The following is a 15,563-nucleotide window of genomic DNA, read 5'->3' on the forward strand; positions in this document are numbered from 1 at the left end:
CTCGGCGGTACCAGAGTGACCCCAAACTATCCGACCGGGCGCATTGCCTTCACATCCTGGGCTTTGTTGGTCAAAACCCCGATGTGACATGGCTAATCTCCCCCAACAACCCCCATTGTGTTGCCGCCTCCGCCACCCCCGAATCCGGCGTCCGGACGTCTTTTTGCCCCCCTTCACGGCCCTGGGCCTCCCATTGGCCCTCTGACGTGCAACGGCCGCAACCATTTCCACCCACTTGGACTCAGTGATCCCCGATATCCTCCAGAGCAACGTTGTGAAGGGGCTTTTTGGGTCCTGCCGAACTCACCCCTCGTCTCCCCACACCGCGACCACCGAGGGCCTTTGATCACGGACCACTCAGCTTTCTCCACCGCACCACACGCCCCCCGACACGTCGCGCGACGCCTAAGCAAAAGCGGCTGCATTCGTTGACTCCTCTTCAACCCCAGTTGACAGCAGAGCGCAGGCCGAAGTGTGGGTCATGCTGTGCAGCCTGTCCGCCTTCCCGTTCTTGACCGCGGCGGAGTTCGAGCGCGCCTGTCGAGCGCTGATCGATCGCGCCGACAGGGCCGCGACCCCAAAAGATGGGGGCTGGCCCGCCAGTCGACTCGTCACACAGGTATCCCTGCCGTCGCCGTGCATGAACTTTTCTTTTTCTTTCTATATTCAATAATTGAAGGTCTTGGCAACTGACGGAGGGGGTTGCAATACTCCGCTCAACATTTAGAATGGTGTTACTAGCCTTAAACTGACTCGATGCATCCCCGTCGCCTTCACGGACACGGCCGAGGAGAGCGAGTCGAGGATCGACCGACGAGATCGGCGAGATGACTTAGACGAACTAGAGGAATTACAAAGGCGGGAAGAAGAAGAAGAAGAAGAAGAAGATCGGGTCTGCAGCCGTCCGCAGGGATTGATTATCAATTATCGATGAACGGTCCTAACATTTGCCTGCAGGAAGCTCTCATCCGGACCGACCTCCACCCTAATTTGCAAATAGATTATGAGGTTCTGCTTTCTCCCACGTATCAAGTCCCGGTCCTGTACTTCACAGTTCGGTGGAACAACCACCAGGGCCCCCTGGGGCTGGAGGCAGTCTACCAATATGTGGTACCGGAGCCGCACAGAAAGAAATTGCAAAGCGTGGGTGTTATGGGTGGGATCAGTTGCGGTGTAGGTGCCCTCTCAATAAAATTGACACTGCAGAGGAAAAGTCTCCCCATTGGGGGTTCAGGAGCTCATGTTCTCGTAGTATCTTCCAGAATCTGGCGCTCCGGCCTTTTTTATTCATCCATGCAACACCGCAGATGCGATGGCACAGATTGCAGACGCACAGAGCATCACTCCTTGGGTATATCTTCTCATCTGGCTCGGTCTCGTAGGCCCTTCCGTGAACCTGCACGTCCCACGCGAGCTTGTTGCCTCCGATAGTACCAGCCCATCTTGAAGGCAGAATCTGGTACCGGCAGGGAAATGCCAAAACGAAGCTCTCCATTCCCATTGCCGCCCTTCCTCGAGCTTCGGTCACTTCCCCGCATGGACCAAATCAGTTGGGGCCCCCCCTTGGAGTGCGTTGCTTAATCCTCATCAGAGGATGCTTCCATGGGCACGTCGCTGTCTTCCTCCATGGGGGCTCCCTCTTCGTCGCTCTCATCCTCCCGAGGTCGCTTGACACCATGGGCGTCTCCGTTCATGTCAGTCGCGGGCCGTGCGGGGACAGCGCCCGGGGGACCACTGAAGATAGACTTCTGCAGATCCGTCGAAACTCCGCTCGGCCCAGCACCGACGGCAGGTGGATTGTATGTGCCACGAAGTTTGGCAAGGATTCCAGAGGTACCTTTAGCATAGACGATTTTCTAAAAGAAATGGTTAACATTGACAATGTCCACCGATTGTGAAACAAGCGATCAAAAAGAAAGGCATACCATCTCCTTGCCAAAGAAGTCAAATCCCTGAAGAGCGCGCATTGCCTGTGTGCTAGCCTGGACGTCTTTAAAGACGATATGGGCCTGTCCTCGCATCTTGTTCGTTTTCATGGCCACTACATCCAGGACGGTGCCATATGTGGAAAAGAGGGTGTAGAGGGACGACCGTAGATCATGCTTGCGGAGCTTATCTGGCAAATTTGTACAGTACAGTCTGAGGAGTGTTAGCATCAGATACTCAATCAATTGCGACTGACAGGTGAGCTCACGTTTGGTTAGGAGCACCGGCGGTCTTGCTGTCAACTCCTCGCGAGGGGAGTGCCTTGGATGCCATAGTGGTGAATGTTTCGGGAAGAATTGGGCTATTGTCTTGATCGCATGAGAGATTAAAGGGAGAAGGCGGTTGGTAGGCAGGAGACCGAAGCTTATTGAGCGCTCCGCAGAAGAGGATGTCCAAGTCGCGAGAAAAGAATCAGATCACGTGAGAGTATTTATGGTATTATATAAGCGCCCGGCGTCATCGCCTGCTTCCCCGTCCCCTCGTATCTTGGTCCCCTCATCTCCTAATCCCCTCATCGACGGTAGAGAGCTCCTCCTGTCGCACTCTTCCCATCATGGCCGCGCCACAAGTCCACCATCTCTTCCATGCCCCAATTGCTGACCATTCGTTCTCCTCTGATAAGCAGACGCTTGCAGTCGCTCGGGAGAACAATGTAGAGCTGTACCAAGCGTCAGGCAGCAAGTTCACGCTGAGCGATGAGCTAAAGGGCCACGAGAAGACCGTGACTAGCGTTGATATTGCTCCGAACAGTGGTCGCATTGTTACCTGTTCACAGGGTAAGTTGCTTCTGCATTCAAGCATGTTGTTTTATCAGTATGATCGCTAACAACCCCCCGACTCGCTCGAACAGACCGGAATGCCTACGTTTGGGAACAGACCCCTTCTGGCTGGAAGCCCACCCTAGTTCTCCTTCGAATTAACCGAGCTGCTACCTTTGTGCGATGGTCGCCCTCCGAGCAGAAATTCGCCGTCGGTTCCGGAGCTCGCGTGATTGCCGTCTGCTACTTCGAAGAGGAGAACGATTGGTGGATCTCGAAGCACCTGAAGAAACCCATCCGGAGTACCATCACCACCCTGGCATGGCACCCGAACTCGGTGTTGCTGGCTGCTGGCTCTACCGATTCCCATGCGCGCGTGTTCTCGAGTTTCATTAAGGGAATTGACCAACGCCCCGAGCCGAGTGCTTGGGGCGAGCGTCTTCCATTCAACACAATTTGTGGTGAATACCTGAATGACTCCGCTGGCTGGATCCAGGGTGTCTGCTTTTCGCCGAGTGGCAATGCTCTCGCCTTCACCGGACATGACAGCAGCGTCACTGTTGTGTACCCGAGCGCCCCAGAACAGCCACCCCGGGCGATGCTGAACATCTCTACCCGTTTGCTGCCGCTTAACAGCCTCATTTGGAATGGAGAGAACGAGATCATTGCTGCTGGCCATGTACGTCTCATTTAGATCACCATTAAATGCTATATAGGTCATGTGCGCTAACCAGAGATCACAGGACTGTGAACCTTTCCGCTTCCAAGGCGATGAGAACGGTTGGCAACTCACTGGCTCTCTTGAGAAAAAGACCGGTGCAGGAGCCGCGGGCGCTCGCGAGGAATCCGCCCTTAATATGTTCCGACAGATGGACCTGAAGGGTCAAACTCAAGCAGACACCAAGCTTAGCTCGACCCACCAGAACACTGTGAATACTGTCCGTGTCTTCGAGGAAGCCAACGGCCAGGTGCGCTCTTTCAGCAGTGAGTCGATTCTTCTCCGATTCTAATATTTGAAAACGTTTTAACTAACCTCGTCTTCTAGCGAGTGGCGTTGATGGTCGTGTTGTTGTTTGGTCCACCTGAACATTAGATTAGCCGTACATAAAATAAAGTTCTTGACCAGAACTTGAAATGAAACATCTTACTTCAAAAGTCTTCAGCAATCATAATTTTCACCCACTTAGGCTCACTGGCTGTATCATCTATCAACTCTGCGTCTTGGGTTGTATCATCATCCGACCTCATTTCCCCAGGCCGCGTGATTGCTTACATAATGCAACAAGCTTTCCCCAGATTCTCCACGGCATGAGGGGATCCTCCTCAGACACACTCCCAAATATGTTTCGTCTCAAGGGCCTAACGCAAATATGCCTGGCATATTGGTTTCTAGGTGTCTCTGCGACCCAAACACAGCCTTATCCAATCTCTAGTGAGCTCTTCAACTCCCTCGAGGAGCTCTCGCGTCTCGTAGATATCTCCTACTGTGTGGGCACGACCGGCGTGCAGAAACCATTCCAGTGCCTCAGCCACTGTGAAGATTTTCCTCACTTAGAGCTGGTAACTGTGAGTACTGAGGCTTGAAGCCATATAAAGCCTGAAACAAAGGCTATCTCTAATTTCATCGAGCTTCAGACCTGGAATACGGGCGTGCTTCTGTCCGACTCGTGTGGCTATGTCGCACTATCCCACTCACCCGCACCAAAGCGCATAATTATTGCATTCCGAGGCACATATTCTATTACTAACACGATCATCGACCTGTCTGCGTACCCGCAGACTTACGTGCCGTACCCTGATGACGAGGACAATGACAAGACCAGCAACAGCAACAATAACGGCCAACGGTCCTCAAAACTACGGTGCGAGAACTGCACTGTGCATGCCGGGTTCATGGAATCATGGCTCAACGCTCGCAGTACCGTGCTACCCCATGTATTCAGCGCTCTCGAAGAACACCCCGACTACGAAGTGACCCTGGTAGGCCACTCCCTCGGCGGGGCAGTGGCGGCTCTGGCGGGTCTGGAGATGCACTTAAAGGGCTTGAACCCCCAGGTGACGACCTTCGGCGAGCCGATGATTGGCAACGATGCGTTTGTTAAGTTTATAGACAGGCAATTTCACCTCGGGAACTACAGCAGGCCTGCAGACGATCCAGAAGCATCGCAATTCCGGCGGGTCACTCACGTGAACGACCCAGTGCCGCTATTGCCACTCCGCGAGTGGGGATATGCACCACATGCAGGCGAGATATTCATCTCAAAGGCTGATCTGGCTCCATTAGTAGAAGATGTGCATATATGCTTGGGAGACGAAGACCCTGGATGCATTGCCGGGGCTGAGACGCCGTCTGTGCTTCTAGATATGTACCAGGACGTGAATATCCCTCTCGACATATTCAACGTCCGACTCGACCCGTGCGCTTCCAATACAGGTGCCAAAAACAGAGATTTGACACAGCAAGTCATCCTGGGGGAGCAGAGAGTGTCAGAGGGAGCTGGGTCAGCGAGCTGCGCTTCCCAGGATAGCACGACGGCGCTGTATCCGCGACACTGGGACTGGTCACTAATTCCGGCGCAGTATCGCCTATGGGAGCTTTTCTTCGCGCATCGAGACTATTTCTGGCGTATTGGACTGTGTGTACCTGGGGGAGATCCTACTGGGTGAAAGGGACGCAGGCCGGAAGGGGATGTTACTTTGACCTCTTTCTCAAAGAGACTGGATTATTTACGGAGCAGTCGGTGATTTGCTGGCTGTCAACTCGGAAATAGATGCTGTATTATCTTACTTTACTTGGTCTAGAAGAATAGGTCCTTAACTCTATATCTAATCTAGGAAGTATTTATAAGAACGATCAAGTGCTGGTGTAGTATGATGGGAAAATGCTATTCCAGAGATCGGACTCGCAGGATAGTCATGCAAGGTGAGTTGAGGAATAAACCCAGCGCAAGAACGAAACCCATGGCCCAATAATGTTCGCGCTACCAGGAGGAACGATCAATAGTAATGATAGCAGCATCCATTCATCAACAAAATCTTTGAACATGAAGGGCACGAAATATTTACCTCTATGAAAAGCTCGTTCTGACTTCTTTAAATGTATTGCTCTTGTCTGAAGATTATTGACTATTCTGAAATTTCTCATTGATATATAAAAACGGGGAATATGTTGGCTGTGTTTCCATACTGCAATCATTTTATGCTGCCTAGTCTCACTTATCACTTGGAATCTTAGACTTAGTTGAAGCTGGAGGTTTTTTTTTTTTTTTTTCAAGTTAAATCGGCGACTTGAACCTTGAAAACAGAAAAAAAAACTAATTTGGTCAGAAACTTGCTGTTTTTTATGTAGACCGCTCCGCTGATAGATGACTAACCGGCGTGATATGACCCGACTTAGGTAATCGCGGTCCCCACGACACCAACATAGAGAGCGCCAACGATAGTGACGTGGTGCTGCTGCCTATGAAGTCCGGAGGTGTCTTGTTTTGCAATATACCGGTTATTTAAGTCTCAATAAATGCTCGACTCGCCAACTATCAACCCTTAATAACGTTCATTATGGCGTCGGACTTGCCGAGCCCCGAGGCTCGTGAGTTGAGTCTAATAGGCAAGGTCGAATTCAGAATTGCTATGGCAGACACCGACGAAAAGCTTCAGTCACTCCTTCAGACCTATCTGGCCCCTCTGCTGCTAAAGCTTGGGTCGGAAAGCGTTGCGGTTCGCAATAAAGTGATTTCAGTCTGCCAACACGTTAATGCCCGGGTCAAAGCCCCCTCCATCCAACTACCAGTGGCGGCGCTTTTGAAGCAATTCAAAGAACAGAAGTCTCAACTGGTTCGACATTTTGATTTGATCTACGCACAACAGGGAATTGACCGGCTTGGCTCAGAAGCCAGGGTTGACCTTCTACTACCCTTGCTTCAGGGGATCTCAGAAATTGGGACCTCCGCTAATCAGGGTGCCATCGTGTTCAATCTGGTGTTACGCCTCTTGCCTCTGTTCAAGATACCCCCAAAGGGCAGCGATGAAGATCAAAAGCTGAGAGAACGCTTGGGCTTGTCCGACGAAGATACTCAGTTCTTGTCCTTCTGGCTGACTAAACTCCTTCTCTTATCCCCCGCTGCGGCAGAGGCTCGGACATGCCCTGGTTTATCTCCCAATGAATACACATTCCTCAATAAAGATGCCCCTGTGAATGAGACTTGGAATCCTGTTGCGCCGGGGGGTTGAATCTGACGGAAGTCAAGGTGGTCGCCCTTCGCTTCCTTGGAAGCGGTGCATTCTCTGACAAACAACGCTTTTTACCTTCTTTGATTGCTTCCGCCGATTCGAATTCTCGTTTAGCAGACCTGGGTGATGAGACACTGAAACGGTTCGCCGTCGATCTTGAGGATTCAACTGTCATCGAGCAACTATATGATTTGTATTTTGGTGCTGGGCGTGCTGATGGAGCGCCCCCTGCCCGCATGCATCTACAAGTGAAGATCCTCGTATTCCTAGGGAAATCTATTAAGGCAACAGAAAATATCCAGAGAATCTTTACATTGATTGAAGATGGGCTACTATCAGACGCTGCGAGGTCTTCTCAGGGATTGCAAGCGTCTAAACTAAGAACTCAAATATTCACGTTCACTACCTGGGTTGTTCGCATGGGCTCTCCTTCAGATCTCAAGCTGATTGCACCGAAACTGATTGCAGGATTGAAGGATTTCATCGAGTCCCAGGGCTGGCCAAGTCCTGCCGCGAGTGGTCAGAAACTACCTGCCACAGATTTGAGCTTGCGGGGGCTTGCCTATGAAAGCATCGGTATTCTGGTCCCGAAGGTCGACTTTCGAATGCGAGATGAAAATGGCGAGAATTTCGAGTTTGATCTAGTGCGATGGCTCTTTACATCACTTCGATCCGACGACTCCAGCTCGCAGATGTTTGTCAGCATCGACCAGGCCCTCGGGAGCATCCTTAATTCATCATTGGAGAGCCATGATAAGGAATTTCAGGACCAATTACGCCCGTTTCTGGTTCACCAGATGGGTTTGCATTCAGGAGATACCGACCCTGATACTGGATTCAACGTGGTCCGCGGTGTTCAATATGCCGCCGTTCGCCTTGCCAATCGGTTCCTCCCATATAACGATGTGGTAGCACGGTGGGTGGATCTAATGGCCATTGCACGTGGGCCGGAAAGGCAGCAGGAGATTGTAGAGGAGGGCAACAAGGGCCTTCACCCTTACTGGTTCCGACTCCTCAACCCCAGCAAGGACAAGAAATGGGAGGCGACTTCTGCCATTCAAGAGCGCGACGAGACTTGGTTCGAATTCCCGAATTTTGCTCAAGCCACTAGCTTTCTATTTGGGACCGCGGAGAAAGATGAAACCCCTATTGGCCATAATGTACCCAATCAACAGCTCCTCGCAGGCCCGTATCGAAATGCCTTTGTGCCTGCTGTCTCGTTTCTCCGCAATACACTTCTCTGGGAGGCATTTTCTGCGGCTGGGGTCCTCACCGATCTTGAGCAAGACTGGGACTATAAACTCGAAGTACAGCTCTCCACCAGCGAAGAGGCACGATCGGCGGTCAGACAGTATATCCACAGCTCAGCAAAGGAATCTGTCTTTACCTTCCTATCAGGAATGCTTGATGGACTTGCCAGAGAAGATATCACCGGGCTCCGCCAATGCGGCATCCACTTCGTGGAGATCTGCTCGCTGACACCAAACGACGTTATTGAGAAGCTGATTTTTCGCGCAAAATCATTGATTCGACCAATTTTCAGCAATGATGAAGACATCCAAGTCTCCTCAGCGCGAGCTTTTGGCATTCTTGTGTCGCACCCTTCCGTCAACAATAACTTACTGGGCAGTTTTGTGGATGATCTGGCTGGGACCGTCGAGTCGTGGAAAACCACCGTCGGCGAAGCTGCACTTCGCGTTCGTGGGGCAATCCTTGCATATTCATATCTGCTTAGCCGACTTGCATATAGAAGCCTCATTAACAAGATTCCCGACACGCATCTTAAAAAGTTCATTGATACAATCCTAGATATCATCGATACTTCTCGCGACACACTTCTTCAGCGCACTGCAGAACTGGCTATCGGCCAACTGAGTCTGTCTGGAATTCTTTCGTACCAAGCCCTTTCCGAGGATGTCTGGAAGAAAGCGCAGAAGAAGCTTTTGACTGATGCCAAATCAGAGAATGACATTCCCATCTCGGCGCTAGGTCTCCTAACACTACCATTCTCGCGTGAACCGTCAGATAGCTCTTTGTTTAGAGAGTTCTTAGACTCCATCTATGGCCTACATGGAATAAAAAGCCCCGAAGTTCAGTTCACAATCGGCGAGGCGCTGAGCAACGTTGCGGTTGGATGGGATTCGCGAGCGTTGATTTCAGACTTTGATGTGGATGCAGAATTCCCTCGCTCAGATGTACCACGCACGGTCTTTTCTGAGGTCTGTGACAAGGTCATAACCGACTGTGGCGCATCCAAGCCCTCATTACGCAAGGCGTCCGCCATATGGCTGCTTTCTCTTGTGAAGAATTGTGGGCACCTCCCTGAAATGCAGGAACGGTTGCGCAGGTCTCAAGCCACCTTTACCACCCTTCTGGGAAGCCGAGATGAGGTGGTGCAGGAAACAGGAGCGCACGGTCTCAGTCTGGTCTACGAGATCGGCGACCAAGCCCTCAAGGATAACCTGGTCCGTGACCTGGTGGACTCCTTCACAGCCACCGGATCCAATCTCGGGGGTGGCAATGTTACGGGGGATACACAGCTATTCGAGCCGGGAGCCCTGCCGACTGGCGAAGGCTCGTCGGTCAACACGTACAAGGACATCATGAACCTAGCCGCCGAGGCTGGCGACCCGACCCTCGTGTATCGGTTCATGTCTATGGCCTCAAACAACGCTCTCTGGACGAATCGGGCGGCCTTCGGTCGATTCGGCATCAGTACGATCTTCTCCGACTCTAGTGTGAATGGCTATCTCGCCCAGAATCCTAAGATCTACCCCAAGCTGTTCCGGTACCGCTTCGACCCGAACCCAAATGTACAGCGGTCGATGAATACTATCTGGCAGGCCCTCGTCAAGGACCCCACCGTCGTCATCGATACCCATTTCGATCAGATTATGGAGGATCTACTTAAAAGCATGCTCTCGGGGCGGGAGTGGCGTGTTCGCCAGGCCAGCTGTACCGCCGTGGCGGATCTGGTCTCTGGTCGCCGCCCAGAGAAGTATGCCCAATATCTCGATGAGATCTACAGCAAATCCTTTAAACTGCTGGATGACATCAAAGAGTCCGTGCGCGTGGCGGCTCTCAAGCTCTGCCAGACGATCACCAATTCGGTGATCCGCACCCTCGAGACGGGCGGCACTGAGAAGCGCGCGGCAGCTCTACTGGGAAGTGCTATTCCGTTCCTACTTAGCGACAAGGGGCTGGACTCGAGTGTCGAAGATGTCCGGGGATATGCCATCGGGGCGCTCGTGCAGATCATCAAGAAGAGCCCTGGCAACCTGCTACACCCTTTTGTCCCGAACATCCTGGAGAAATTCCTGAGCTCGCTCAGCTCGCTCGAGCCCCAGGCAGTCAACTATGTCCATCTAAATGCGGACAAGTACGGCCTTACAGGGGAGGAGATTGACAAGATGCGCCTGTCCAGCATCCGCACCTCACCGATGATGGAGGTGATCGAGCGGTACTTGATTGACCATCTGGACGAGACGAACTTGATGGAACTGGCCCCGAAGCTGGAGGAGACCCTGCGGTCCGCTGTGGGCTTGCCGTCGAAGGTAGGCTGTAGCCGGGTGCTGGTGCTGCTGAGCATGAAGACGCTGCTCTTTCGCCCCTACGCGGACCGGTTCATCCAGCAGCTCTGCAAGTACGTGGTGGACCGCAATGACACGGTCAGCGCATCGTATTGTACCGCGCTAGGCTATCTGATGCGACTGGCGTCAGATGAGCGGGTGCTCCAGACAATCGAATACGCGAAGGGCCTGTACCTGAACGCGGAGGATGCTCGGCCGCGCACGATCGCGGCCGAGATACTACAGTCGTCGTCGAAGCTGGCCAACGACCGGTTCCTGGCCTTCGCTACGGCGGCCCTGCCGTTTGTGTTCATGGGTAAGCACGATGCGGACGCGCACGTGAAGGAAGAGTTCGACCAGACGTGGCAGGACAATGTGGGTGGCAAACGGGCCGTGTCGCTGTATCTTCGCGAGATCGTTAGCCTCGTGGCGGAGAACCTGGATTCGGCACGGTGGGCCATCAAGCACACGGCCGCACGAGCCATCGCCCAGGCGGTGCTATCGCTGGACCCGGAACTCGACCTCCCCACCGCACAATTGGTGTGGCCCGTGCTGGAGAAGGCCCTGTCGGGTAAGACCTGGGCTGGCAAAGAAATAGTGCTGACGGCCTTGGCCACTTTTGCCCGCTCCGCTCGGGCATTGTGGTTGGCACCCGATCAGGCTGACTTACTGAAGGTACGTGAACAGAAGAGGGTAAAGGGTGAACCCCTGGGGGGGGGGGGAGAAGGGGGGAACTAAACGAAGGGCAAGGCCGATCATGATCATGGATGATTGTGGATGATCCGCATGATCATTGAATCATGTTCCCCGTTCCATTGGGCTAGCCTCTTCCGGGTATTCGTTCTGTTATTCCTTGTTTTTTTTTTTTTTTTTCCAGGCTTGCCACTTCTTGGACTATTTCCTATCTGGGCTATTTCTCCTTTCCCCCCCCATAATTCTTTGCTGCGAACTCAACTCACTGATCTCGGTTGACGATGACGATGAGGATGATTATGATGATGACTTGAACCACCAGATGCACTAACCCCGCCTTTTTACCCTCTCCAGACCATTGCCGTGCGCGAAGCGAAGCGAACGAATGCTGCCTATCGACCACATGCGCTCCGAGCTCTGGGGCAAATTGCACAGGCTCGCGAGACGGACTGGATGCCCGAAGCCCTCACGATCGTGCCCCCCGTGATCGAAGAAGTGTGCGACGAGGAGGATGCCGGAGATAAGATGGAAATTGATTCCGGCGGGCGAGACTCGGAGACGCTGGCCGCTGCGGTCGAGTGTCTGCTGCAATGCCTGAACCCCACTACGGCCGGGTCGGACGAAGGTTAGTGCCACGCTTTCTCTCTCTCTTTCTCTGTCTCTCTGTCTGTTTTGAGTATGGTGTTGCCTGTATCCGTCTGTGGTGTATTTGGTGTATCGTGTGGGCGGGGCCTTTTGCGTTTTGTTACCACCCGGATTTTCCCTCTCTCTTGCCTTGTTGGGGGACGGGTAGAACCACATCCCCCTAGCGTCCGTTCATCTGCTAAGCCTAACCACAGTGCTGGGAGGATACGTGCGACAGGTGATCGGTCCGTTGGACCAGGCCCTGACCCACGGAGGACGACCTGTCGTCAGCACGGCCTACCAGGAGCTCCATGCATTCTTTGTCCGGATGGATCGCTGGTCTTCTGCTGCTGCTGCTGCTGCATCCTCGACCTCACCCTCGGCCGACCGTGCTAGCATTGGTGAACCGGTGGTGGGGCCGATGACGGCCCTCGCCGAATTGCTCACGCGCGACCGGGATGCGGTCGAGACGGTGCGTAAGGGTCGCGCGGAAGCGATCCTGGCGTTCCTGACGTTGCGGGCATCGGTTCGCGGCGTGCCTGGCGAGCTGGGGGCGGCGGTGCGGGTGTGGAGGACGAGCGAGCGATCGAGTGTGGTGCAGCGCCTGCTGGACGAGGCGCTGGGGCTGATTCCATAGCGTCGGGGCGCGCGAAGGGCCCGGGGTTGAGGCTTGAGGAGGGGGGGGGGAAAGAGTGGGACGGAGTCTCCTGGTTGGACTCGTAAGTGTTTCGAGCTACCGGTGGTGAGCTGGGAGTGAGCGCATCGTGAGTCGCGATAGGGAGGGTTCTAGATCCGGGAATTCCAAATTCTTGAATTGCGAAGGGAGGGGCCAGAGTATCCAACGCGTTTCCCGGGGTTTGAAGGGAGGGCCGACTACGGTCCTGTCGTTCTCTTCTTTCTCACTCTCTCTTTTTTGCTGTGATTTGGTATTGATTCGTTTTTATTTTTTATTTTTATTTTTTATTTTTTTTTCTCGGTCGGTTTCAGCTTGAGATTAGGACAGCAGCTTGGTAGGGTTGGTTGGACCTGTACAACGTGGAGCACTGGCCCTGGTTATTTCCTATTTCCTATTTTTTCACTATTACCTATCGTGGATGGGTTAATTAGAAGGCTAGGATTGTTTGACGATAGACTTGATTTTTCCTCTTCACACTAGGGAAAAAATTATGGGTTGTATAGGCGGTAATTCTCTCTCGCTCTCTCCCTTCTTTCCACTCTCTTTGGCCCTTTTCCGTAGCAAGAGGGAGAGCACCATTCCACCAACCCATTACCGAGTCCCAATGAGGCCCGAACGGGGTCCCAACCACGTGGTGGATCGACAAGGGTGTCCTTGTGGATGGGATATTTTTAATTCTAGTTTAAATCGGTGGGTTCACGGCCGTGATCGTCTCCGGGCCTAGTGCTTCGGGTCACAATGCACAGGGCAGCGCGAAAACGCGGACTATTGTCAAGTTGTCTAAGATCTAAACCCAAAGGAGCGGGCACAACCCTGCAAGTCAAGCAAAGAAGTGCGAAGGGTGGGAGGGTAGAGGGGATGCGGTTCTGCAGAAACACGAACTAGTGAAACGCCACTCGCTTAAGTCTCGGTCAAGTCCGTGGTATGCGGGCCTGTAGCTGATTTACGGCTTCTGCGGCTTCTGCGTACAGTAGCTTGGTTTTTTTGGGGTGGGAAAAGGGTTTATAGTTTTATGGTTTTAGTGGGGTTCAAGGGATTCACAGATACTTGTCTGGTTTAGGGATAATTTGCGATGTGCAGAACCCGGAGGAGGGGGAGCCATCGAGAAGAGAGGGTGTAGGTGATAGAGAGAAAGAGAGAAAGAAGTCTAAAATATAACCCCCTCAAACCGAAAACCCATGAAAACCAAAACGAACCTAAAAAAGACCCAACGATCCAGACCGGCCTGGCCGGGCCGATCGTACTCCTCCCCCTTCCCTGCGGCCTTTTCCCCAGATGTGCATTCTTCGGCTCCGATCGAGCGTTCCCTGGTCTCCTCGTTTTCGTTTGTTTTTCCTCTCCGTTCCTCTACACTCTGCTCGAGGTTCCTCCGGTACCTCCCTTCCCCCTTTGGGAGGGGTGGCCGGGCCTCTCTCTCTCTCTCTCGCTAGGGCTGGGTTCTTCGGCGACGTGTCCCTCAGCCAGCCCCCGAGACTCGGGTCATGCTTTGCGTGTGTCCTCGAGTCGCCCTGGGCCCCCCGACTAGGCCACTGAGTGGGCCGTGATGGGGAGGGAGAATTCCCTGGCATCCGAAGTCTCGCTATCATACATTCTTCCCGCTGGCCCGCTGGGCAATGCCGAACTATACCCAGCTCCCTACCGATCTCTCCCTTTCCCGCTCTCCTTCACCTGACGCTTGTCGCGTCGTGCACTTTCCGGACGAGCGCGATGCGCTCCGGAAATTCCAAGATCGAATCCCGTCTAGACCTGTGTTCAGCCCCAGATGAGGCTTTGAATCCATCGGGACGGGAGAGAACCAGCCATTCTCCTTAAATCTTAACGAGAAAAAAAAAGAGGAAATGATAGTTCCATCCTGAAATGATAGTTCGTGTCGCGGGCGTAGCTGCAGGAGGCAGCAGATGGCCGCATTAGGCAAGAGTTGGGCCGCCCGACAAGTCCAAAGCCAGATCGCGAAGGGAGCGAGAGGGCGCGCAAGAGTGGAGAGAGAGAGAAAAGCAAGGTGAAGGCCCAGTCGACCATGTGGTTGGCACCTGCATGCCATCCGGTTAGCGCTCTTTCCGTTTCGTTTTTTATTTATTTTTGGTGGTGCTTTTTGTTTTTTTTTTTATGGTTTATGGTTTTCCTATCTATTCTATTTTGTATTTAAAATATTGTGATATTTTTTTTATTGGGAGGGGTGGACTCCGTTCTGTGTTTTTTTTTTTTTTTTTTTTTTTCTTTCTTTTCTTTTGGGCGGGTTAGCAGGGTATTTTCCGCGCTGGGAATCGGTATTTGAGCAGAGCGCGCATTTTGTAGTTCGACTCGGTTTAGGCCGTTTTTTTTTTGTGGTAATCGGCAGTTCATACAGCGCGTACACTAGATACCTTAGATACCTTAGATACCTTAGATACACGAGATACGCTAGATACAGGGTATGCGCCGTGGACGTCGCTAAGCCCAAACCTGCCCCGGACGAACCGGATCGTAGGCTCGTCTGGTTCCTGCCGGTTCCCTGGGATTGTGAATTTCTGGGTCTCTGGCCAACTTGGCTCTTGCTTTTTCGCATCCGAGATTCCTCCTCTCTTTCCCCACGCCACCCGTCAAGCCAGAAAGGAACAAGGCTGCGCCCGCTTGAACCATGCCGTACCTTCGCCAGTCCACCGGTGCCGCCTGCAGGGTGCTCTGCATTTTCCTGCTCGTGATGTGAGAACCTACATAACTTACCTCCCTTCCCACACCACCCACCCCTTCGTCGCTTTCTCTTTCGCGACATCCAGACCCTCCAAGACCTTTCAGACCTTCCAGACGAAATCTGCCCCCTCTCGTGACTCATTGACCTTCATTACTTCCTCCCTCTCTGCTCCTTGATCCTTAATCCTGCTCTACCGCCCTCTCTCTCTCTCTCTCTCCCCCGGGTCTCCATCCTGCTCTGTTGTTTTCCCTCCTGCCCCTCGCCTCCGCTCCTCCGCATCTCAAATACCCCAAGGTACCCCAACTCAATTAGTGATCGACACTCCCACATCCACCCGATCGTCGATCCCAAGAGCC

General features: G+C 53.0%; 5 protein-coding genes across 5 annotated transcripts; 4 read left to right on the forward strand and 1 right to left on the reverse strand.

Moving 5' to 3' along the window:
* Nucleotides 1-481: 481 nt before the first annotated feature.
* N7462_006851 (ATG3/ATG10 family protein) lies at nucleotides 482-1,447 on the forward strand (the record flags this gene model as incomplete). The annotated part of the gene is made up of 4 exons (XM_057078569.1): nucleotides 482-619; nucleotides 728-892; nucleotides 958-1,173; nucleotides 1,253-1,447. The coding sequence occupies 4 exons, from the start codon at nucleotides 482-484 to the stop codon at nucleotides 1,445-1,447; spliced, it is 714 nt and encodes a 237-aa protein (XP_056931239.1).
* Nucleotides 1,448-1,577: 130 nt separating this feature from the next.
* N7462_006852 (U2 snRNP complex subunit MSL1) lies at nucleotides 1,578-2,259 on the reverse strand (the record flags this gene model as incomplete). Its single annotated transcript, XM_057078570.1, has 3 exons — nucleotides 1,578-1,856; nucleotides 1,926-2,139; nucleotides 2,195-2,259. 3 exons carry the CDS (start codon nucleotides 2,257-2,259, stop codon nucleotides 1,578-1,580), a joined length of 558 nt encoding a protein of 185 aa, XP_056931240.1.
* A 280-nt stretch (nucleotides 2,260-2,539) lies between these two features.
* N7462_006853 (WD40 repeat domain-containing protein) lies at nucleotides 2,540-3,830 on the forward strand (the record flags this gene model as incomplete). Its single annotated transcript, XM_057078571.1, has 4 exons — nucleotides 2,540-2,762; nucleotides 2,837-3,423; nucleotides 3,488-3,728; nucleotides 3,790-3,830. The coding sequence occupies 4 exons, from the start codon at nucleotides 2,540-2,542 to the stop codon at nucleotides 3,828-3,830; spliced, it is 1,092 nt and encodes a 363-aa protein (XP_056931241.1).
* Nucleotides 3,831-4,085: 255 nt separating this feature from the next.
* On the forward strand, nucleotides 4,086-5,411 carry N7462_006854 (lipase family protein; the record flags this gene model as incomplete). The annotated part of the gene is made up of 2 exons (XM_057078572.1): nucleotides 4,086-4,310; nucleotides 4,374-5,411. The coding sequence occupies 2 exons, from the start codon at nucleotides 4,086-4,088 to the stop codon at nucleotides 5,409-5,411; spliced, it is 1,263 nt and encodes a 420-aa protein (XP_056931242.1).
* Nucleotides 5,412-6,302: 891 nt separating this feature from the next.
* On the forward strand, nucleotides 6,303-12,497 carry N7462_006855 (ECM29 family proteasome component; the record flags this gene model as incomplete). The annotated part of the gene is made up of 4 exons (XM_057078573.1): nucleotides 6,303-6,935; nucleotides 6,992-11,218; nucleotides 11,591-11,861; nucleotides 12,076-12,497. The coding sequence occupies 4 exons, from the start codon at nucleotides 6,303-6,305 to the stop codon at nucleotides 12,495-12,497; spliced, it is 5,553 nt and encodes a 1,850-aa protein (XP_056931243.1).
* Between the last annotated feature and the right edge of the window lie 3,066 nt (nucleotides 12,498-15,563).

Source organism: Penicillium macrosclerotiorum (genome assembly GCF_028827735.1).
Source record: "Penicillium macrosclerotiorum strain IBT 26536 chromosome Unknown utg000007l_segment0_segment0, whole genome shotgun sequence".
Classification (NCBI taxonomy): Eukaryota; Fungi; Ascomycota; class Eurotiomycetes; order Eurotiales; family Aspergillaceae; genus Penicillium; species Penicillium macrosclerotiorum.